At 33.3% G+C, this 26,564-nt stretch overlaps 1 protein-coding gene across 2 annotated transcripts in view; it reads left to right on the forward strand.

The window, feature by feature from the left end:
• LOC114348623 (microfibril-associated glycoprotein 4-like) overlaps positions 1 to 26,564 on the forward strand; it is a 106,486-nt gene that overhangs the window by 37,373 nt on the left and 42,549 nt on the right. Inside the window, exons 5-6 of one of the 2 annotated variants that reach the window (XM_028299144.2) lie at positions 2,306 to 2,536; positions 3,784 to 4,032. The exons of the other annotated variant lie outside the window; for it this stretch is intronic. Of the exons in view, the coding sequence (XP_028154945.2) occupies positions 2,306 to 2,536; positions 3,784 to 3,959 (407 nt within the window). The 3' untranslated portion in view covers positions 3,960 to 4,032. Of the gene's footprint in view, positions 1 to 2,305; positions 2,537 to 3,783; positions 4,033 to 26,564 lie in introns of those variants that run through there. 2 annotated transcript variants of the gene reach the window in all.

Below are 26,564 nucleotides of genomic sequence, written 5' to 3' on the forward strand. Positions count from 1 at the left end.
ACTATGCATCCTACGAAAAAACTTGTAAGAACATTTAAGAATTACCCAAGAAATACAAAATGTTTTATTTTGCGAAAAATCGATGTTATGTAATTCATCATCAAGTTCTTTGTTTATAACAATCTTATCTAAATCCGGATCATCTGTTACCCATAAAATTCGTGTTGTACGGGTCAAAATACATAAAAAAACTTGGGGAAGTCCATCTAAATAAAGGAGCCCGTAGCACCCCCTCCTGGACACAGCTCTAATTTGTTAATAAGCCAAAAAATTGTTTATAACTATAAAACATTGCTAAGGCTGCTTAAATAATCCGATTTCAATTCTGTAAAGTGAATTAGATAGGTGGAGTGCTTCTTTATCTGTAAAAAAATTGACAAATCTTTGTATGTTCTAGTTTTTGTTGTGCAAGATTTTAAAAAATTTTAATTTTTAAAAAAAAGTTTAGATTACAAAATTATTATGCAAAATCTGGTAAGTCAATTTTAATGAAATTTGGTGGACGGTTTTAGCACGTAACAAAAATTTTCTAAGCGATTAGGAAGGTTCCAAGTGTAACCTAAGTGATGTAACAACATTGAATAATGACAGGCTCCTTTTGCCCACTTATTTTATATTTATTGCTATTTTGCATCAAGGGTGTTAAATTAAGACATTTTGAACCAATCGTATCTGATACAAAATTTAATTTTCTTTGTTTTATTCCTATACGACTTTGTTCCAAAATGAATCGTTTTAAAGTTATAAGCAAAGAAAATAGAAAAAAAAACGAAATTTTTTGAAATCTTTAAATATTTTATTTTCTTTATTAATGTTCCGGGCATATTTGAGAAGGAGCATAAGTCAATTATTATTAGCGAAGTCATTCAACTAACTTTATCCGCAAAAATCCGAATGCCACCTCTCACATCCACCTAAAAACAGATCCTTCCTGGTCTATTTATCGTTACGAATGAAGAGTAAGTTATTTACAGAGAAAGTATTGGAGAACCTAAAATTTACACTAAAATAGCAATTCTACGCACAGTTTCGTAGATTTTTGGAATGGTCAACCATTCACTTTTCCTATTGTATGCATCTATGAACAGATGCAATTTTCATTGTAAGACAGTAGATGGAAATATACAGGAGTAAAAAAACAAACGATTATATGGTATCCATTGATCTTGAGAAAGCATAATGATAGAGTTCCTCGACAGATTCTGTGGTGGGTACTCAATAAGAAAGGAGTCCCTGGTGAATATGTAAAGATTGTGAGGGATATTTATGAGGACTAACGACTAGTATTAGAACAGGTGTGGGAGAGACTGATAAATTTCATGTGAAAGTATAATTGCACCAAGGCTCGGTGCTTAGTCCGTATTTATTCCCATTATTTTTGGACCAGATAACAGCGAAACTACAGGGTAACATTCCATGATGCTTAATGTATGCTGATGATGTCGTGTTAGTAGGAAATAATAAAAGAGACAGAACAAAAACTAGAACAGTGGAGACAAGCCCTGCAGGAAAAAGATTTAAAACTTAGTAGGACAAAAACAGAGTATTTGGAATGTTCTTTAAAAGTGGAGTTACTACAAATAAAATGGTATCTTTGGATGGTGAAATGATTGTGAAAAGCGATAGTCTTAAGTGCCTGGGTTCTATATTACAGAGTAATGGAGAAATTGATGGAGATGCATGTAGTAGATGGAAGCGAGTGGTATGTTGTGTGACAGAAAAATTCCAATGAAGTTTAAGGGAAAATTCTATAAAACCATAAGGCCGGCTATGATGTGCGGAACTGAATGTTGGCAGTGAAAAAGAACGAGGAACAACGAATGCACGTGGCGGAAATGAGAATGGTTGGATGGATGAGTGGAGCGACAAAAAAGGATAACATTAAAAATGAGTGTATTAGGGGAAGTCTAGGTGTAGCACCAATTGATGCCAAAATGAGAGAGCATAGGTTAAGATGGTTTGGTTATGTTCAATGTCGAGACGTTAATAACATACGAAGAATAGCTGAAGTGGAGATTCCTGGAAGGAGTAGGAGAGGAAGACCAAAGAAGATCTGGGGGGAGACGATTAGGCAGGACATGTTGGTAAAGGGATTAATATTAATATGACCCAAGATAGAATTGTGTGAGGAAATGCAATTAGAGAAGCCGACTCCGCACAAGGATAAGGCAAAGAGAATGATGGTGATCTCTACTTTTATACTTATATCTAGGTACCTATTATTCAATGATTTAATAAGATATGCAAGAAGAACTGTATTTTGCTAAGTTATTACTAAATTCGATTCTTTCTTGTGCTGTTTTAGGATCTGAACAGTATGAACTGTTAATAGAACTTACTGACAAGGAAGGGATAACAGGATATGCCCGTTATGCATCGTTTGCTATAGCCGGTGAAAAGGATGGGTACAACTTGACTACACTTGGTGCCTATTCAGGAAATGTTGGTGATGCACTATCAGGACAACTCAATGCAAAATTTTCTACTTTAGATGTGGATCTGGATGGTATCCCCGGGGATTGTGCCAAATATTTTGGTAAATCTATATTATATACTTATTGTTTTTACTATCATCATCATCTGCGACCACTGTCAGCCTATGGAGGGCCATGGTCGCCCCTTGGGATTTCTAGGCTCTAAAGTAACTCTAAATAACTCCTCAGAAGCTCCAGCGTTTTATATCTAAAATAGTTACTTCCTAGTTTGTGGTTTTTGAGATCATTTCAGTGTCATGTATATTTTGCTTCCTTGACTACATTTGACCAGTTTTAATTTCCTTTGCTTATTCTTCCCATTCTCATATTCCTAGTTTTTTTTAAATCCTGGTTAATACTATCTATACCTCGCTGTCTAGGCCTACCTCTCGTTCTCTTCCCATTAAATTATTTTCTGTGCAATATTTTTTTTACTTCTCTTATCGTCCATTCTTTCTACCAACCAACTCAGTCGTCTATTTCTCATTTTTGTTTTGTAATATTTGGTCTATTATATTAGATTTATTTCATGGTTCATTCCTCTACGCCATTCCCCATTCTCCTGTACCTATAGGTTCATATATTATATTTTCCTTAAAATTTTTCTTTCCCACCTAAAAAGTCCATGTTTCTGACGCATACATTACTACGGGTCTCACAAATGTTGTCTATATTTTTATTTTTGAGTTAATAGAAACTTATCTTTACTTTATAATATTGTGTAGGCTTTAAAAGGATTTTTTTCCAAGTGAAATCCTCGCTTTTACCTAATCACTGTTTTTTTTTCTGTAACTACTGATGCTGAACAATTGAAATGATCTACTGTTTCAAACTTTTGCCCACTCAAAGATATAATATGAGTGCTTTCCGTTTGTACTTTTTTATGAGTTGTTTTCATGTACTTTTGTCTTTGAGACATTAACTTCTAGACCGATAGTATGCCATGCTTCTTTAAAATATATATTTATAAATATTTTCTACATCTTTCTTAAATTTCTTTCTAACCTAACCTAATCTTATTATAGGTAATTATGAATACATCATATGGCAGTATCATAAGGTATCATATTTATTATGATGCCTTAGCTCTAATTGAAAAATAAATACGTTTACTGATGTCAGCAATGGCATTAGCTATTATATAACTTATGACTATGACATTTTTGTATAAAAAAATTTAATACATTTAATTTTTTGGTATGGAACCCCATGACCAGATTAAAATATCATAACTACAATATGTGCTTTTTGTTAATTTATCTACTTAGTGTTGAGCAAATATTGGTATTTTATTTATTTATTTTTTTAGAGGGAGGATGGTGGTATAAAGATAGCATTTGCTACGTATGTTGTCTGAATGGAAAGTTACCAACTATTATTTTCACTGATCAGCAGAGATGGAACGGAATTAACTGGGATGGATTCCGAGGAAAGGAATACAATTTATCAGGATCAAGAATGTTGATTCGTCCAAGAAGGAATTAGCCTATATAATACAAACAAAGTTGAAAAATACCATGTTTTACTTATTAAATAATTACACTTTTATAAAAAATAACTTTTTTATAATAAAACCTTTTTATTATTTATAGGAAAGAATATAAAATAATTTAACGATAAACGATTTAACGATAAAATGCTTAAAATTCCAAAAATTACACTCTAATAAAAATAGTTATTTATGAAACAGTTCGTGAAGTATGCTTTTTGCTAACGCACGCGATATTTAGAGCACGAGCGACAACGGAGCGAGTGCTATACATCGCGTAAGTTCGCAAAAAGTACTTCACACACAGTTTCATACAATATTTTATCTACGATAAACAAATAAAAAAGCTGTAACTCTTCGTCACTTTAATTGATTTCTATTCTACAATTTTTAGAACTTTGCATTTAAAAATCCTAACTACTTTCAAGCCGCAAAACTGTCAAAATTTTTGTTGTAAGTCATCACCATGACAACGCGAAAGTTAAGGATATTGGATAATATGAAAGTGTGCCAAAAAACCCATTGAAAGTGTGCGAAAAAGTAAATCCCATTTAAAATACATTGTTACTTCACGCATATTTTAAACTCTTCACGCACTGCTATCTATAATGACAGTTTTCACAAACTAAAACCTATACATAATATGCCATAGCATAGAGTAGATAAAGTATTTTTTATAATATCACGGTTTTGTTATTGTACATATACATAGTGTAGCACACAACATGTTTGGAAAGAATAATTAACTTATAAAATATGAATTTTTAGTAGGTGTATTAACTGTTATTTATAATTAGGATTCCAAAAATTACACTAGTATAAAATAGTATTTTTTATAATACCACGGTTGTTTAAAATGGTATACATATATAATTTTAAGTATATAAACTTTTAATTATTTATTAAAACAATTAAAAAAAGAAACGCAACAGCCGGGTTCCAACTAGGGACCTCTCGATCTGCAGTCTAATGCCACTGAGGGACCATCAATTTGTAGATATCGATTTATTACCGTATTGTAAAATATCATTGCATTAGTCACATTTTTAAAATAGTTTGAAATTAGGGGTCAGTCGGGTAAAGCTTTGTAGATCCGTTATAAGAAATAGATAGTAATAAAAGTTAATAACAAAAATTGTAGCCAACTTAGATTACAGATTGATAATCAGTAATCGTAAATTGTAAGTTTTAGACAATTATTCAATCATGGCTTACTTAAAATTTGTAAAGATTTAGACCCGTAATTATTAATAATTTTGCTCTGAAAAATGAAAATATCTCGAAAACTAATAAATTTACACATAGGCACATAGGGAATGTTATACAAAAATTATAGTATGGTAAAATGGTACTTTTCGATAATGATATAAAATACATGGTGTTCTATTTAAAATTACTGAAAAAATAATGTACTTGCGTTTTGACTCACCCTGTATTCAATATAAAGAAAATTAGCAAAATAAACATTTACGAAATTTTTTACAATAAATAAAAAAATATGGCTTCAATAAACCATTGACCTTGTGTTTGCTTTTATTTATACAGGTAGTTAAACTTGTTACGATTTTCATATAAAATTGGTTATAACTTTGTAAACATCCCGTATAACATACCAAACCTTTATATTTTTGTAATCGAAAAGTTACGATTTCCAATATAAAATAAAATACAGGGTGTCCTATTTAAAAAAACATAAGTTTGGTCTGCCACTATGTTATAGAACAGGGGTCACCAATTAGCTGACCGCGGTCCGCATACGGACCGTGGGCTAGTTTTGTGCGGACCGACATTAAATTCAGAATAAAGGGTGTAGCAATTTTGAAAATGTTTGACCATGAAATTGCGTACTATGTTTGGCTCAACTTATGTGTGCGAAGCCACTTTACTAAGAATGAACTTTATTAAAATTCAGTACAGACCTCAGATAATAGATGAATATCTCAACTCGCTAATCAGCGTTTCTGAACCTGTGGGGCGCGCCCCCCTAGAGGGGCGCGCTTTTAGTAATGGGGGGGCGTGAGCATATAAAAAAATACACTAACATCATTAACTAATTTACTAAAATCGAAGAAAAACAAAACTCTGACAAAATAAAAAATAAAATACACATGAACACTGAATAGGAGTTGATTATAACTCCTATTCAGTGTTCATGAGCACTCAATACTAAAAAGTAAGATTTGACTGTTTTTTGTCAAAATTATTGAACGAGGGGGGGCGCGGCGAAAATAATTATGGAAGATTGGGTCGCAAAGGGTAAAAGGTTGAGAAACGCTGCCGCTAATTAGAATCAGTTGCACTAAACTCACTTCAAACATTGGCCAAAAAACAATCAGATATTATTAGGTTTCCTTTCCAATATGTTGTCAGGCCGCTCCTGAATGAAAAATTTTCTGATTCGGTTTCTTTTTTAAAAATGTCCCCTTTAAACAAATCAGAAGGGGCCCAAGGAAAGAACAACTTTTTTTAACAAATTCAAAATTATCTGTTTGGACCAAAAATGTAGTTAATTCTAGTTTTTTTAGGTACTTTTAAACAAAAATATCTCTTGTCATTTTTCTCAAAAGTTTTCGAATTCTAAGCGATTTAAAATCTGAAAAATGCGAAAATACGCATTTTCGAGGCTTGAAAACTCATTATGTAAATTATTAGATTTCAGGCTGCCACACCGAGAGAACAATTTCTTTTCTCCTAAAACACCGATTTCTTTGAGCAATATTTCTTAAAAGTTAACATATCCTATTAACTTAAACATACCGGTTAACATATAAAGAAACGAGTTTTTTAAACACAACTCAATAATTTCTTACAGATAATTTCTTCAATACTAAGAAATGCATTAATGGTTACGTTTAATTTTCTTATCCTAAAGTTTTTATTTCTTAAATTGAAAACTACAAATATTTTGCAGTATAAGAAATATAATGTTAAGTTAATCCATATTTATATTTGTGAACAAGAAATTTTCTTGCAATCAAATAAATATTTTAAACCACAAGAAATAATTCTTCAGAAATACCCTCTGTAGTAACTGTGGTTATAAACTAAAAACTTTGTCATTAATGCCGAAATGTTACTTGCAAAGAGATTTTCTTCCACAAAAGAATTGCGCACATTAACTATTTATGATTTAGTCGTCAGTGTTTGTCAAGATGGAGTGATATGTTCATGATCATATAGATGGATGTTGGATTTATTGGTGTACTTTAAAAATTAACGGATATTTTGAAGGTACGTACATATATAAGGTATTAAATAAAAGTAAATTAAGTAATTTAAGATGTAATAATAATATTGTTGCGTATACGAATGGTTAAAAAAGAAACATAAAAGTATCTTTATATGCTTTTTAGGTATAATGATGGACGACTCTGAAATAAAGGAGCTTATTATTCTAACTGGGAAATATGCCACAATTTAAAGCTGGGACAGAATGATATAATATATAGCTTCAGAACAATATTAAGAAAGGAGTTATTAACCAATTGCGGGGCCTTCCAGAAATGGTAGAACTTCATACATGTAAGTACCTTTTTAAAAATGTGTATACATATGTATCAACTATAATAGGTTTCTTGAATGTATCGTCTTCTATAAAAATATACAATACAACGCTATATCAAACATGGCGGGTGCAACGCTGAGGATTTTTTCTGTTAATTTATTTGAGATAAAGAAATCAGTTAGTCTAAAAGAAATATATGTTTATGGTTAAGAAATGTTATTGCCGAAAACCGTGAATTAGATAATATGTATTAAATGACTTAGATGTAAACTAATAATACTTTCCCGTAATAAAATTTCTTAATGATTAGGTATGCTGTCTCTTTTAGATTATAAAAATTAAGAAAATTACATATTATTATGTCTGCTTCAATGTTTTACATTGGTTGTATTTTCCCTCTTGTTTTAGCTAAACAATGTTTATTGTGTGACTTAATATTATACAGATAAATAATTTATATTTCATTAACAAAAAGAAAAAAATAAACAAAGATGTGTAGGTTAAATAATGCCATGTTTGAACTAAATATGATTGATTATTATTAGTATTAATAGTTCTTATGTGGGGCTGTTTTTTTTGTATTTCCTAAATTTGTCAAAATAAATGTCTATATCTTTATAAAAAAATTTTTATTAAAGTAAGTTTACTCTTTCTACATAACGATTTTGTTTTAGTGAATTGCTGATATACAAAGTGCTATTAACAAAAGAAGGAAAATTTGAGGAAGTTGGATTTGCCTCTCCATCCTTTTATTGTTGTGTAGAAGCCAGTGGTTTAAGAGTGGAGAAAATATTTGTATGTAATAATAACGTTTTATATCTTGTTTTATTAATAAATAATGATTTTACCTTAACACAATGATTTATTTCGCCGTATGTAATATCACTTTATTTTCAAGAAATATTAACTTAACTCTAAATATACGTTTATCTCTGTGAAATATATTTCTTAACATTAAATAAATTAATTATTAATAGTAAAATAATAATATTCCTTACTAAGAAATATTATTGCTCAGAAAGAATAGTTTTCTAATGTGTAGAAAATATATTTTTATGACTAATAAAATTAATTAACATCAAGTGTAATTTCTTTCTGATAAATGGGTTTGAAGTTTGCCAGAAAGTGATAGTTCAATCATGTTTAAGATATATTTCTTTGGCTATAGTAGAATTTATTTGAAATATTTTAGAAAATTATATCTTACATACAAAGATATATTTCCTAGGCAATATGCCGAGTCGATCTTTCTTAAATATTAATAAAGTTTCTTTATGTCAAGAATTTTTTTCTCTCGGTGCACGTACCTAAATTGATGTTTATACATTTAATTTGAAGATTCTTATGCGTAGTCAGGGCTTATTTCAATATAGACTGTTGTTTTTTAATTGTTAATTATGCCCCTCCATTTGACTTTAAAGCCGCCGCGCGTCGCACTTTGTGGTGCGTCTCTGTCACACTGTATCGTGCGTCTCTGTCGCTTTTATACATATTATACGTACTTATGCGAAAATTTCCCAACAAATACTTGACATTTATTAAAATTTTATAATTTATTATTAACATAGTTTTTTTTTCATTTATTTATTTATTTATTTGATTATTTACAATGTGCTAATTAAATAAGCCAATAAAAACAACGGTCTAAATTGAAATAAGCCTCGATTACTCATCAGAATCTTGAAATTTAATGTTTAAACTTCACCTTAGGCACTTGACAACCGCAAAAATAATAATTTACACATGAGTGTCCAAGCTTCGAAAATGATAATTTTCGCATTTTTCAGATTTTAAATTGGTTAAAACTCGAAATCTATCAATTTTTGAGAAAAATGAAAAGTTATTTTATGTTTAGGAGGACCCAAAAATGCTAAAAACATATTTTCGTGGGCAAAAAAGGTGATATTTTGGTTTTGTTACAAAAAATTGTTAAATAATTTCGGCCCAAATATTTTGATAGGCACCCTTCTGATTTGTTTATAGGGGATAATTTTTAACAAGAATCCGCAAAGAAATCGAATTAGAGCAAACAGACACAGGTAGCATTAAATCCGGACCCCGGAAGTGTCATAGGTTCTCGAAACGGACCCTCAGGATATCTAATTGGTGACCCCTGTTATAGAACACCCTGTAACATTCTAACTTATTTTGTAATGTGGAGCTCAAAGTTCGCTACAATTTTTGTTATTAAGTTTTATCGCTATACATTACTATAACGGATCTACGGAGCTTCACTCCACTAATTAATCACCCTGTATAATAGCAGTTAAATATTGCATTTTTAGCTAGTTCTAAGCTATCCTGAAAATTGCAGGTGTCCAGGTAGCCTAGAACTATTTTTAAAATAGATTACAAAATTTGCGGAGTCCGTGACACCAACCAAGCCAAGTATATGAAAAGGTTTTAAAATAATAATTGTTTTGTGTTATGTCATCATCCAACCAATTTACGTCCACTGCTGGACATAGGTCTCCCCCAATTGTTTCCACACTTCACGGTTTTGTGCTGATTTTTGCCAGTTTTGATGATATCAGGCGGATTAGTAAAAACTGGCAAAAATTGTGTTATGTATTAACAAATAAATAATACCACAGTGAGCACGTAAATGTTGAAATAAATTCAGTTTTTCGTGAATGGGCGAATTTGGAAATAAATCCCGAAACAGGTCGATTTTTATTTTAAAGTTATGATTGTTTGACATATATATCATATACTAGTGACGTCATCCACATAGGCGTGATGACGTAATCGATGATTTTTTAAATGAGGATAGGGGCCGTGTGATACCTAATTTTAAAGGTTCTTTAATTCTCTATTCTTCTTTTTCTTCTTTCTCATAATCCTTAGTGCCCTTTAGAGCGTCGGATGTCGGGTTCCGCCTTTCCTCCAAGGGTTATCCATTTCCTCCAAGCACTTCTATTGGTGGCTAGGTTCTTATATCCCTCATACTCTTGTGTCTTCTTTCACTTATGTCCTGGATCTGGTCCATCTATGTCTTCCTCGGCCTTCCCTTTTTTCTTTTGTTTCCCATTTTGGCTTCATGTACCTTCTTTGTAAGTCTCTTCTGTTCCATCCGTTGTATGTGTCCAAACCAGCTTAATTGCTTGTTTTCGATCTTCCTCATTATCGGTTCTTGTTCCAGCTCTCTTCTTATGTCTTCATTTCGGAATCTATCAATCTTCGCAACTCCAGCTATTCTTCTCATGTATTTCATCTCGGTCGCGTTTATCATTGATTCATGGTTATTTTGCACAATCCATATTTCCGTCCAATATGTCATTATCGGATTTACTATGCTGTTCTACAGTGATGAGCACGCTAATAACCGGCAAAATAACTCAAAAGATGAAAAGCATAATACATTGCAAAACAAAAAGAGATGAAACTAGTGTAGGTGGAAATTATAGTTATAAACGTATTAATTATTGACATTATATTATTTAGTTTTCCACCTTTAAACGTTTGTGACAGGAGTATTTTATAAAAATTCTACTCTCACAGTGACAGTTGTCATAAACAATAAATATCGTTTCCATACCACCAGATTGACAACAGGTGGAATACTTTGTTTGGTTACACCTGCGGAGATTTTCAAAATTTATAATGTTGATAAATCCTGTTTGATTTATAAATTTTGAAAATCTCAGGAGGTGTAACCAAAGAAAGTATTCCACCTGTTGTCAATCTGGTGGTACGGAGGCGATATTTATTGTCGTTTTCTGTGCTACTTCGATTGATAACTTATTTTGTTTTTCGATAGATGGATCTAGTTCATCCGTGGCATTTCTTTCTTTGCAATTCGGAAGGGCCCAAAGTATGATACGTTTAGAAATCGGAGAGAAGAGGATATGGGACTACTGATGAGGGGGAAAGGACCTCCGAAACCGGTATAGACTCTTCCTGCACTCTCCGATTTAACCAGAGTATTATGCAGCTGCTGCATTTTCGTGTTGCAAAGAAATTGAAAATATTGATACATTTTTAATTCATTTACTCTTTTGTAGAAATATTAAGGAATCCTTCTTGATGGAACGTTTACCACGCTGAGCAGAGGAGTTTTGAATTATCTAAAATTCTCTCATCTTAATTTCCTCGGCATCCCGTTTGATTTATAAATTTTGACAATCTCAGGAGGTGTAACGAAAGAAAGTATTCAACCTGTTGTCAATCTGGTGGTATTGGAACGATATTTATTGTCGTTTTCTGTGCTACTTCGATTGATAACTTACTTTGTTTTTCGGTAGATGGCTCTAGTTCATCCGTGGCATTTCTTTCTTTGCAATTCGGAACCCAGCAAACAGGTTTGAGCCCAGTTACGTGATGATTACGTTAAATTTACGGCAAATTTCAACGAATACGTAACTCGGTGATTTATGACGGGAAAAAAACGTATTTCAGTGCCAAATCATTCACCTATATATTAGTATACAGGTTTGACATTAGAATCATATAAAATCATAATGACGAATATAGTACATGTTTTTTATAATAGGTGTGAATGTCGGTTACATCGCAAAGGTACGTTTATTTCACGTAATAATCACGAATAACAGAAATAACTTCATTTGGTTAAATTTTGAGAAATATTTTGGAAAGCAAAATTTTACAACGGTGTTGGTTAAATACGTATCGCTTGAATTTTACTCACTGTATTTTATGGACGTCGAAAAATTAGATGTATTTCACGTAAAAGTAATGTAAATAATAATAATATTTAAACAAAAAGTTTATGATTTCGTTTTTAAAATCGATTTAGCATAACTATTTCAATCCAACCTTGATTTGAAGCTATTTTTGCTACTTTTTTCTTTTAAAAATATCACAGGAGCTAAAATGATGTTGAGTCTAATTTTCAAATCGCGCGCGGTGATAACGTACTACCAAGCCTTTCTCCTCCTTTAAATACTATCACGTGACTAACATAGTTGGTTCGAAAACTAAATTAATCGATTTATCGAATAATAGATACGTTTCGATAGGATTATTTTTTTATATTATTCTGGTACTGAAATAGATTGTTAGTAAGACCAATTAGTTAATAGTAGATGAAATTTAAAAAGAAAAAGAAATACGTAAGTAATACTAATTTAAAGTAAGTAAAATAGTTTAGCTGTAATTTAAAAATAATCGATTTTTATAATCGATGATCATAACCTCTAATATCAGCTTCTCACATTTCTCACAACAAAAAGTGAAACGTGAAGAGCTTTATTTCCCTCGTTTTATTTTAGGCGGGTTTATTTATAATAATGTCTTTCGTATTAACGTTTAACTCACTGCTCGAGGGTTGAAGAGCCGATGATGCAATTAGAAAAAACAAGAAAGTGTCGGAGTGTCCTCCCCGAAATTAAAAGTGACCCGTGTTGTGTTTTGTGTTGGCAAATTTTTTAATGTGTATTTAGTTCGGTACCATTTTTGGTTCATTATCTTGTATAATAATTATACAAGATAAATGTTTTAAAGTCTCTAAATTTTACTAAATAAATACATTGGTAATACTTTATATGCTTGTTTTTTTATATCATATGAGGATAATAATTGCGTGATTCATAAGTTAATTAAGGTCGAATTATTTACGTGAACCGAGGACGTATCTTTCACGTGAATACTAATATATACATTCCCTAAAAGATACGTTAATCAACAAGTATTTGCAACGTGAATTTCCCGAAACATTTTATTGCTATTTAAGGTAAATAACACGTCTATTGAAGACAAGTTTTTCACATAATTTAAAGACGTATTTTCAATGTGACATTCCAACCAAATTTTCACGTGAAATTCACGTAAGCAATTTACGTATATTGGTGACAAATGTACCCAAAATTCACGTAATTAACACGTCGGTCTGTTTGCTGGGAAGGGCCCAAAGTATGATACGTTTAGAAATCGGAGAGAAGAGGATATGGGACTACTGATGAGGGGGAAAACACCTCCGAAACCGGTATAGACTCTTATATACCTATATCCTTTCAAATGATCTAGCACACGACCCCTATTCCCTATTTAAAAATAAGGGGTGGGGTGTTGACAAATGACAGATGCATGTACCGTAAAAATGTGTCCCCCTTAGATCAAAAATCGACCTGTTTCGTTATTTTCTTAAAAACTAATAAATACTGCCAAATATCGAGGTGGACTGTTTTCTTTGGCCCACTTCTTCTTCTTCACGTGCCATATCAGAATTATCCGACGTGGGCGATATTGTGAAGGCTTCTCGATCTTCGGCAATATGGAATAGTTTTCCTGCATTTGATATCCGAGTCCATTCACGAATGTTTTTTAACCAAGAAACTTGTTTTCTTTTAAGGATAAGATTTTGCCTTTAAGGATTAGTTGTAATATTTTATATCGACTTCCCCTCACTATATGTCCCAGATAAGACATTTTTCGATGTTTAACAGTCTTTAGCAGTTCTAGTTCTATATCTTTGTTGACCTTCCTTAGTACTTCTTCATTAGTTTTTCTTGCTGTCCAGGGTATCTTCAGCATCCGTATATGAATCCACATTTCCAATGCTTCAATTCTGTTCATAATCGATACTTTTAGCGTCCACACTTCTGCACTATACAAAAGTACGGACCAAACATAGCACTTGACCATTCTTTGTCTTAGTTCTAAACTGAGATGATTATTGCAAATAAATGACTTCATTTTCGTAAAAGTAGTTTTAGTCATTGCTATTCTACGTTTTATTTCTATGTCTGGATCTACTTGGTCCGTTATCACAGTTCCCAGATATGTCATTTTGTGAACTTTCTCAACTTGGACTCCGTTTAATTGAAGCTTTGCATCGGGATGTGGGTCACTACTAAACACTAAAAATTTGGTTTTGTTTGAGTTTATTTTAATGCCCATTTCCTCTCCTACCTCGTGAATACGATCAAGCAGAATTTGGAGACCTTCAATATTATCTGACAGAATTACTGTATCGTCTGCATATCTTATCACATTAAGTAGTTCTCCGTTGATTTTTATTCCATATGGCTGTCTCTCAAGTGCCTTTTTAAATAACTGGTCCGAGTAAACATTAAACAATGTTGGTGACAAAATGCAACCTTGTCTGACGCCTCGTTGTATGGAGATTTCATCGGTGTAGTTATCTCCAATTTTGACCGTAGCAGTTTGATTCCAGTACAAATTTTTAATGACACGAATATCTTTGTCATCTATTCCGAAATTTTCAGTATTTGCATTAATTTTACATGCTGTACTTTATCGAATGCCTTTTCGAAGTCCACGAAACATGCAAATACATCTTTTCTTTGATTACGGCACTTTTGTAATAGGATGTTAAGCGCAAAAAGTGCCTCCCTGGTACCCATAGCATTTCTAAAACCAAATTGGGTATCTTCGAGATCTTCTTCGCATTTGCGTCTAATTCTGTTGTGAAGTATTCTTAGGAAAATCTTAAGAGTGTGGCTCATTAGGCTAATTAATCGATATTCTGAGCATTTTCTCGAATTGTGTTTTTTAGGTATTGCGACAAAGATGGATTTGAGCCAATCTGTGGGAATCACTCCGGTGTTATATATTGAATTAAAAAGTCTTACTACTACTTTTATGTTATCATCCTCTATTAGTTTCAGCAACTCAGTTGGTGTATCATCTGGACCACAAGCTTTTCTAACTTTAGCACTATTTATAGCGTGTTCTACTTCGCATTTCATCATTTCTGGGCCGTCAGTACAGTTTTGGTAGAATTCGGTAATATTATTCCTATCATCTTCAAAGAACTCTGATATATACAGTTGCCATTCTTTTCTTATTTCGTGCTCATTTACAATAATTTTGTTATTATTGTCAACGAGCACAGAGGGAACTCGTTTTTTAAATATGTTATTTTGGCCCACACTGTATACTATTTATGCGACTGTAATGTGCCATTTCCGATTACACCTTTTTAACCTTAAGTGATATAAAAACTGGAGATAATTTTCCTGTATTGCTAAGGTGCGTCCAGTAATATATCTCTTGTACTATTTCGGCTGGTTTAAAACAATCCTTTCTATTGCAACTCAAGAACCAGAACATCGTGATATGCATAAAATCTAATAGACTAAAGGCCTAACCCCATAACGAGGTTGAAGCGCATGTTGAAGTGAGCTTCAAGTGTTTAAAAATTTAGACGTCAGCAGAGAGAGATATAATTTATACAGGGTGTAACAAAAATACAGGTCATAAATTAAATCACATATTCTGGGACCAAAAATAGTTCGAATGAACCTAACTTACCTTAGTACAAATATGCACATAAAAAAGTTACAGCCCTTTAAAGTTACAAAATGAAAATCGATTTTTTCAAATATATCGAAAACTATTGGAGATTTTTTATTGAAAATAGACATATGGCATTCTTATGGCAGGAACATCTTAAAGAAAAATTATAGTGAAATTTGTGAACCCCATAAAAATTTTATGGGGATTTTGTTCCCTTAAACGCCCCCAAACTTTTGTGTACGTCTCAATTAAATTAGTATTGTGGTACCATTAGTTAAATTCAATATTATTAAAACTTTTTTGCCTCTTAGTATTTTTTCGATAATGCAGTTTTTATCGAGTTGAGGCTTATTTTTCAATATGTTTACATAAAAGTTTTATGGGGGTTTTGTTCTTTTAGACCCCCCAAATACTTGTGTACGTTCCAATTAAAATATTACTGCGGTACCATTAGTTAAACACAGTGTTTTAAAACTTTTTTGCCTCTTTGTATTTTTTCGAAAAGGCACCTTTTATCGAGATTTGACTTCTTTTTTAATATGGTTTAAAATATCCCTAAAAATGTAAATCATAAATAAACGTTCATCCAAGTCTCTATAATCGTACTTAACCATATACAAAAATATGTGGTGGATTTGAGATATATTCGAAATATCTCGATAAAAACTGACTTTTCGAAAAAGTACTAGAGGCAAAAAAGTTTTAAAAACATTGTGTTTAACTAATGGTACTACAATAATAATTGAATTGGAATGTACACAAAAGTGTGGGGGGGTTTAAAGGAACAAACCCCCCATAAAATTTTTATGGGATGTCCAAATTTCACTATAATTTTTTTTTAAGATGATACTGCCATAAGAATGCCAAATGTCCATTTTCAATAAAAAATCTACAAATAGTTTTCGATACATTCGAAAAAATCGATTTTCATTTTGTAACTTAAAAGGGCTGTAACTTTTTTTATGTGCACATTTGTACTAAGGTAAGTTAGGTTCTATCCAATTATTTTTGGACCCAGAATATGTGATTAAATTTATGGTCTGTATTTTTGTTACACCCTGTATAATAGTGAAAAAGAAAGAGAACGCAGTTACCATACAAGACGGTAAAATTAGTAATATTTACTTTGTGATAAAATGGGTCAAAGCATATGTTCCGAAGAATAAAGACACCCAAAAAGCTTACACCCCCCAGTGGTGGCGGTAAAAATATTAGTAGGTGGGTTAATTCTCACAATGATAAAAATTAAAACAAAACGTTGTTTGACCATAAAATTACCACGACGCTGATGGTACCCTCGGTTGGCCAGTTATCGGGTCTTGAAGTGTGTCTCTTTTTCTTTGATGAGTGTCACTTTACCGATACTTTGTGGCAAAATACGAGACGATCCACAGGACAATAAATTCTAGCATTTGGTATTATCTTAAGGGTCATAAATACCAAATTTTGACAGAACTTTCTCTATTTCACGTTGCGTTTAATCTATTTCACATGGGGTTGAATCCCGTTTTCAGTTATTTTTTTCTGTTACATTTTTCTATTTCACTCAGAATGTAGTGCCACGTTCCGTGGGATTTCTGCTTAAGATGGGCAGGCCACGTCGTACGGAGTGATGACGACATACTGATTAGAAAGACTCACGAAGCATTTTAAAAGCCAAAGATGATGATGAGATGATGAAATGGAAGTCCGAGATAAAATTTCTTACATTTAAAACCATCTTTTGGTTATAAGCTCTCGTTCGACACCTCATTTGTCATTCTATATTTTCTAATGACGAGGGAGTTATGTCCACGGACAGACAGACGGACAAACAGAGAGACATGAAACGAGAAGTATAATTTTGTTTTCGTATATATAGGGTGAGGCAGATAAAGGGCCTATTAGAAATATCTCAAGAACTAAAGTAAAGAAAATTATGAAAATTGGAATATAGGGGTTTTGAGGTGTGAACTATTTAATGAAAATATTTTTGTCTCTTTGCTACTTCCGGTTATACCGGAAGTTGATTGTAACTTCGTTTTTTTAAATGGGACACCCTATATATTTTTACGTTTTTGGATTCTCCTCGATTTCTTATTTCTTAAAATATAAGGTTTTGTAATATTATACAGGGTAGATTAAAAGATAATTACGTTTTTTTATTAATTTCGTAGCAAAATTCACACCCTGTAGAATTGTAGTAGTTTTACATCAAAATCCCTTTATATGTTCAAATGATTTTTAATATGGTCTACTATTGTTACCAATTATTAGTATAGCTAAATTTTGAATTTTAGTATACAGGGTGGGTCGAAACTCGAAATGTGTATTTTCTAAGTTTTCTTAAATGGAATACACTATATTTTAGTATTGTAATGAAATTGTATTTTATGGTACTTTTTAATTTCTTAAGCATTCCCTATACCCAACTGCTTTAATTTGTGCTTAATTGTTAATCGCACTAACAATCTTAACTACGTAGATATTTTGATAGCTCAACCATTATTGGCAATTTTAAGTATCAGTCTCGATTAGTATGTATTTATTTCCGAAAAATTATTTGTGATTGAATATTTTTACGGCCAACCTAATAAAATTTCAGGTATTTTGTGTTGCAATTAATGTTTGGCTTGAATCACCAATAACTCACAAACTGAAGCAGTTAGGTATAGGGATTGCTTAAGAAATTAAAAAGTATCCTAAAATAACATTTCATTACAATACTAAAATATAGGGTGTTCCATTTAAGAAAACTCAGAAAATACTCATTCTGAGTTTCGACCAACTCTGTATACAAAAAAGGAAAAATTTAACTATTCCAATAGTTCTTAACATAGTAGACTATATTAAAAATCATTTGAACATAAACAGAGTTTATTATGTCAAACTACTACAATTCTACAGGGTGTGAATTTTGCTACGAAATTAATAAAAAACCGTTATTATCTTTTAACCTACCCTGTATAATATTACAAAAACTTACATTTTAAGAAAGAAGAAATCAAGGAGAATCCAAAAATGTAAAAGTATATAGGGTGTCCCATTAAAAAAAACGAAGTTACAACCAACTTCCGGTATAACTGGAAGTAGCAAAGAGACCAAAATATTTTCATTAAATAGTTCACACCTCAAAACCCCTGTATTCCGATTTTCATAATTTTCTTACCTTGAGTTCTCGAGATATTTCTAATAGGCCCTTTATCTGCCTCACCCTGTATATTGTAGCAAATACAATGTATTCACTACCCAATAATTTACATACACACATCAAAATAATCTAGGGCAGTGGTTTTCAATGTTTTTGAGCCATGTACCACCAAAATGCTTATAATTATTTTTGGTACCACCTAACTGAAGTATCTATGGAGGTAGGTAATTTAATTAACTACAAATATGCTGGATTTTGTCTGTGGTTTCGCGTTTTGTGTACCATCGCACCTAATGAAATGTACCACCAGTGGTACATGTACCACAGATTGAGAACCCCTGATCTAGGGGACAACAACTATACTTATAGCTTTAAATCAATGTTGTAGGTGCAAATATAGAAATAGATTGATTAAAAATAGAAAAATAGATGTTTTCGTTTTGATTTAAATCTGTCTCCTGCATCCCCCGATAGCGCTATTTCTAGGTCTACCTGTTGTCAAGGAGGCTATGCAAGAAGACAAATTTATATCAAAACTTCCGTATTTCTCGGTAAAAAATTAAACTCTTTATACCGGAGTAAGGTTAGAACGCCCTCTAACGGGAAATAAGTGAAATGAATGTCGACTGGATTCAAGTTTTCTGTTAACTCAGATATGAAAATATCAAAAGGCACTGCTAGGAAAATATTCCAAAATGCAATTCAGAGAACCTATATGAAACGAGTCGTTGTACTCTCAAACAGAGTATGGCATTAGTAAAGATAGAACAATAGACGGTTTCGTTTTGATTTAAGTCTATCTCCTGCCATCCCCCGATAGCTACCTGTTGTCAAGGAGGCTATGCAAGATGACAAATTTACATCAAAACTTCCGTATCCCTCGGTACAAAATAAAACTATTTATACCGGGGTAAGGTCAGAACTTTTTTTCGTAAAAAAAAAACGAAAAAGCATTTGACAGCGTGGAAATGTGGGCAATAGAAAAAGCTATAAACAACTGTTGAATAGATTCCAGATACAGAATGCTAATACATAATATATATAAGAAAGCAACAATGACAGTACAATTGGAAGAAACCACAAAACCCATACCAATTAACAGAGGAGTGCGACAGGGAGATGTTATTTCTCCTAAACTATTTACATTAGCACTGGAAGATGTTTTCAAAACAATGGAATGGACAAACATGGGAATAAACATAAATGGAAAGAAACTAAACCACCTAAGATATGCAGACGATGTAGTAGTCATAGCATCAAGTTTTGAGGAACTACAAACCATGCTAACCGAACTAGCAAATGAATCCGAACAAATAGGTCTAAAAATGAATTTTGCCAAAACAAAAACAATGACAAACACACAAGACAATAGAAACGTAATACGACACCACAATAGAAGCGGTTAATGATTATATATATATTTGGCACAGATTATAAAAATAAATAAGGAAAACCAAACAGCGGAGGTAAAAAGAAGGGTCAGATTAGCTTGGGCAGGATTTGGAAAATTAAAATGGGTCCTAAAGAATAAAAAAATATAACAATACTTAAAAACAAGAGTGCTTGACCAGTGCATACTCCCAATTCTCACATATGCATGCCAAACATGGACTTTGACCAAGGCAAACATGGATAAAATAATAAAAACACAAATAGCCATGGAGAGAGCAATGTTAGGAGTAAAATTGACAGACAAAAAGCAAAACAACTGGGTCAGAAATAGAACAAAAGTCAAAGACGCAGGCCAACATATAACCAGGCTAAAATGGAGCTTCGCAGGTTATAACGCTAGACAAACGGACAATAGGTGGAATAGCACGATACAACAATGGAGACCATGGACAGGAAAGAGAGCAAAAGGACGACCCCAGATGAGATGGGGAGACGACATTAAAAAGATAGGAGGAACGCACTGAAGGAACAGAAGCGAATGGAGGAAACTGGGGGAAGCCTATGTTTAGAATTGGACGAATTAAAGGGCAAAAGAAGAAAAAGAAGAAGGTCACAACGCCCTCTAACGGGGAATAAGTGAAATGAATGTCGACTCGATTCAAGTTTTCTGTTAACCCAGATATGAAAATATCAAAAGGCACTGCTAGGAAAATATTTCAAAATGCGATTCAGAGAACCTATATGAAACGATTCTTTGTACTCTGAATCGCATTCTGGAATATTTTCCTAGGGGTGCCTTTTGATATTTTCAAATCTGGGTTAACATAAAACTTGAAGCGAGTCGACATTCATTTCACTTATTCCCCGTTAGAGGTACCCCGGTATAAATAGTTTTATTTTATACCGAGAAATACGGAAGTTTTGATGTAAATTTGTATTCTTGCATAGCCTCCTTGACAACAGGTAGACCTAGAAATAGCGCTATCGGCGGATGGCAGGAGACAGGTTTAAATCAAAACGAAACCGTCTATTTTTCTATTTTTACTAATGCCATACTCTGTATGAGAGTACAAAGACTCGTTTCATATACGTTCTCTGAATCGCATTTTGGAATATTTTCCTAGCGGTGCCTTTTGATATTTTCATATCTGGGTTAACAGAAAACTTGAATCGAGTCGACATTCATTTCAAATAAATTTATGTTTTTAATCTTTTTTGTTGTTTTGTTGATTATTCTACCAACTTGGAAGGTAATGCTGATAAAAATTTAACAAATCTACAACATGCGTTTTTTGTCTATAAGATAAAAAGTAATATTTCTTTATTGGTACTTGAGTTTCGATGTCTATGTGGATTTTTATTTAGTTTTGCAATTGCCAATAATGGAGACACATAATTTAAATCGCGAACTGCAGTGGCGTGCCATCGAGATGCTTCAAGCTGGCATAAGTCAAAGAGGCGTTGCTGAGGTTCTCTACACGAACAGAAGTGTCATTAATCGTTTGTGGTTAAAGTTTCAAGAAACTGATGATGTTGCTGAAAGTCATACAGGCCGTATAAGGATAACCAACCAGATTGAAAACCGTTTTATTAGGTTGCAGGCTTTGCGAGATCACACTGTAACAGGATCACAATTACAAATGAGGCTGTAAGAGACCCATCAGGTGTTTTTAATTGGCCAAACCATTAGAAACAGACTGCATGAAGTAGGGTTAAATGCTCGAAGACCTATGAGAGTGCCTGTGTTTGCAGAGGAAATCGCGCTCATCGACTTTAGTGGGCACAAGAACTCGCAAATTGGTTTATATGTAAGTGGACCAGTACTTTCTTTGCAGATGAGTACCGATTTGGATTTGCACCAGATACAAGATGGCCAAGAATTTGGAGACGACTTGGCAATACCGAGCGATTGGCCACCGTGCAGGAGCTTCATAGACAGCAAGGCGGCAGTATAATGGTATGGGGTGGCAACACTTTTGGTGGAAAAACCAATCTCGTTTTTCTAGAAAGATTTCTAAATGCAATAGACTAAGGCGATATTATTCTTGAACCTATTGTTGTACCCTTTGCAGAACAAGCTGGTCCCCAATTTCAATTAATGCACGACAATGCACGTCCTCATACTGCCAGGGTCAACATTCCTCGAAGATAATGAAATTGAGGTTTTACCATGGTCTGCACAATCGCCAGATTTAAACCCAATTGAACTTGTATGGGACATATTGAGCAGAAGCATTTTAAAACAAAATATTGCGTTCAATACAAGACAGCAACTGTTTGAGGGCCTTTTAATGGAGTGGAACAGAATACCGCAGCAAGACATTGACCATCTGATTATGAGCAAGCCTAGCAGATGTAGGGCAGTAATCAACAACCGTGGAGGCCATATACTATATTAACTTGACCTAAAGACTACTTTATTGGAAGTTTAGAGGCAACAAATTAGTTTTTCAAAAATGAATAACCATTTTCAATTTCGTTGTAACACGAAACTACAGCCGCTTCATTACTCCAGTTCAATCAGAGAGTGCAGCAAGCACCTCTACCGGTTTCGAAACTTATTAGTCTCTCATCAGGAGGCACATATGCTGCTCTCTCTGACCCAACTAGGACAAACCCCGGCGTGCAGTCACGGATTGCAACGAACGAAATGGCAAGGATGCCCTAGCGGCAACTGCTATCAAAAAACTAAGTTTTCAATCTAATAGCGCATAAAACAACATCCAAAAATGTTATTCTACATCCTGCCAGATGGAAAACAATGGGAACCTTCTCTGGTAACACCTCCGACGCTTCTAAATTTGCAAGCCATAACGGACGCTGAGACTAAGAAAGATGAGGGAATTTATTGTTGGAACTTTACCGCGCTGAGCAGATGGGACGTGAATTCTAAATTGTAAAATTCCCTCATCTTCCTTAGTCTCAGTATCTGTTATGGCATGCAAATTTAGAAGCCTCGGAGGTGTTGCCAGAGAAGGTTCCCATTGTTTTCAGTCTGGTAGGATGTCGAATAACATTTTTGGATGATGTTTTATGGGCTATTACATTGAAAACTTAATTTTTTGATAGCAGTTGCCGCTAGGGCATTCCTGCCATTTCGTTCGTTGCAGTCTGTGACTGTACGCCGGGGTTTGTCCTAGTTGGCTCAAAGAGAGCAGCACATGTGCCTCCTGATGAGAGACAGTGGGACAAATCGACGGAAATTAAGATAAGGATCGAGAAGGCAAGATCAGCTTTCGTCAAAATGAAAAAAATCTTTAACAGCCACGATATAAAATTGGAAATAAAAGTTCATTTACTAAAATGCTACGTATTCTCCGTTCTTTTATATGGCGTGGAGTCATGGACCTTAACTGAAGAATCACTGAAGAGACTCGAAGCATTTGAGATGTGGTGCTATAGACGCATGTAGAGGATTTCCTGGATAGACTATCAACGAAGAAGTTCTATATAGAATGGGTAAAGAGCGCGAACTAGTCGTAACCATAAAACGACGCAAACTGGAATACCTGGGCCATATAATGCGCAATGAACAACGATAGGACCTACTTCGGACCATAGTTCAAGGTAAAGTGCATTTGAAAAGAGGTCCAGGACGAAGAAGAATATCCTGGCTGCATAACCTGCGAAAATGGTTTAACTTAACCACTACCGGACTTTTCAGGGCAGCAGTCAACAAAGTCAGAATAGCCATGTTAGTGTCCAACATCCGTAACGGATAGGCACCATAAGAAGAAGAAGATGAGAGACTAATAATAAGTTTCGAAACCGGTAGAGGTGCTTGCTGTACTCTCTGATTGAACTTGGATAATGATGCGGCTGTAGTTTCGTGTTGCAGCGAAATTGAAAACGGTTATTCATTTTTGATTTACATGTCTACTCCGATTGGAGTACGAAGCAAACCATTCTGGTTGGAACTTTACCGCGCTGAGCAGATGGAACTTAAATTATAAATTGTAAAATTCCCTCATTTTCCTTAGTCTCAGCATCCGTTATGTCTTGCAAATTTAGAAGTCTTGAAGATGTTACCAGAGAATGTTCCCATTGTTTTCAGTCTGGTAGGATGTAGAATAACATTTTTTGATGTTGTTTTATGTGCTATTAGATTGAAAACTTAGTTTTTTGATAACAGTTGCCGCTAGGGCATCCCTGCCATTTCGTTCGTTGCAATCCGTGACTGCACGCCGGGGTTTGTCCTAGTTAGGTCAGAGAGAGCAGCATATGTGCCTCCTAATGAGAGACTAATAAGTTTCGAAACCGGTAGAGGTGCTTGCAGCACTCTTTGATTGAACTGGAATAATGATGCGACTGTAGTTTCGTGTTGCAACGAGATTGAAAATGGTTATTCATTTTTGATTTACATGTTTACTCCGATTGGAGTACGAAGGGAACCATTCTCGTTGGAAGCTTACCGCGCTGAGCAGATAGCACGTGAATTATAAATTTTAAAATTCCCTCATCTTCCTTAGTCTCAGCAAATTTAGAAGCCTCGGAGGTGTTACCAGAGAAGGTTCCCATTGTTTTCAGTCTGGTAGGATATAGAATAACATTTTTGAATGTTTTTTATGTGCTATTAGATTAAAAACTTAGTTTTTTTAAATAGTTTTTTATTTTTTTATTACTATTTTTTGACTTGGAGTTTTCTTTTAATTTTCTAAGAACTATTGCGATAACTCTACGTAAAAATGTTTCTTTTATACTCGGGACACTTGTTTATATCATTTGTTTTTAAATATTTTAAATAAGTTATTTGAAATCCTTCTGTAAATTTGCATTTTGTTTTTGTCCCCTAAATTATTTTGATGTGTGTATTTTATAATGTCAGCTTTAACTAGTCTAGTCCAATGATTTACTGCTTTTGAAATTTAAAAATGTTATACATAATTATCAGTAATATTGTTATTAATATGAAAAAGTCATAAATTTTTTTCTATCTTTGCATTTTTGAATTTTAACCCGTCCTATAAATAATCAATGGTCGTTCGTGTTATCATAATATTAAGTAGATATTTAAGATAAAAAAATTTTGTATCCTTGGTTGACTAATCTTTTTCCCGAATTTTCTAACGGTTCTGTTAGTTGCTCATTATGTTTTTTTTATTTTTGTTTTATTTCTGTATAGAAGTTTTCTACTAGCCTTAGTAATTGATCTCTGTTGGTAATGATAATTCCATCCTTATCCCTTAATTTTTTTACTTTATCGTACTATACAGTGATGAGCACGCTAATAACCGGCAAAATAGCACAAAAGATGGAATACCTATTAAGTTTTGAGATAAAAGAAATGAAACTAGTCGAGCTGGGAAACTTAGCGATATTAACCTTTAAATTTACATTATATTGATTGTTTCCCACCTTTACACGTATCAGAGGAGTATGTCAACTAAAACTGTCAATGTGACAACGGTAGTTGCCAAACTCGTGCGATACGTCTAAAGGTGGGAAACAATCAATATAATGTAAATCAATAGGTTCATATCGCTAAATTTCCCAGCTCGACTAGTTTCATTCTTTTTATCTCACAACTTAATACGTTTTCCATCTTTTGTGCTATTTTGCCGGTTATTAGCGCGCTCATCACTGTATACGTAGTATAGTATAATAGATAAAGTTATAGGATCGTGCAAAAAAAAAATTTTCAGATTTCACTTTTTTTCGACGTTTTGAGTCCCCCTGAGTCTAAAAAGCAAATAAAAAAAACATGTCGGAAGTATGTACGTACGTACGTATGTCGCCACCGCCCAGCAAAAACTACCGAACCGATTTTGATGAAATTTGGTATGAGTAAGTTTAAGAGAATTTTGTAGAGAAACTAAGCTTTTAAAAAAAACCTCTCATAGGGGGGCCGAAATAGGGGGGTTATTTAGGGCCCATTTTTGCAAATTTTCACCGAAATGAATGAAATTCAACTCAAAGTAAGATCATCGATAGGTAAATAAAAATACGGAATTTGACATTTCCAAATTCAAAATGGCGGCCAACATGGCCGACCGCCCACCCGACACATTTCCCTACCTATCTAAAAACTTGTTTAAGATAAGTTTAATTTGAAAAAGTCGTTATATAGCCTAAAGATGGGGCTATAAGAAGGATGTTATCGTTTTTCAGAAAAAGTTACGGGTTGCCTATATTTAAGGGGTCAAAATTTGACATAAATTTGAACTAGATTTTCTCAAAAATGGCTCCAAGGAATTTTTTTATTTTTTGACATATTTTTGATATCCTATCGTTAAATTGAATGACATTAGTCAGATTTCTTAACTCCCCATTATGAATTTTTTATAAAAAAATATTCGAGTGCCCGTAACTTCCTTCTTAATAGAAACTAAAATTTGAAATTTTGCAGACATATAT

The sequence above is a fragment of the Diabrotica virgifera genome, chromosome 7, assembly GCF_917563875.1.
Source record: "Diabrotica virgifera virgifera chromosome 7, PGI_DIABVI_V3a".
NCBI lineage: Eukaryota > Metazoa > Arthropoda > Insecta > Coleoptera > Chrysomelidae > Diabrotica > Diabrotica virgifera.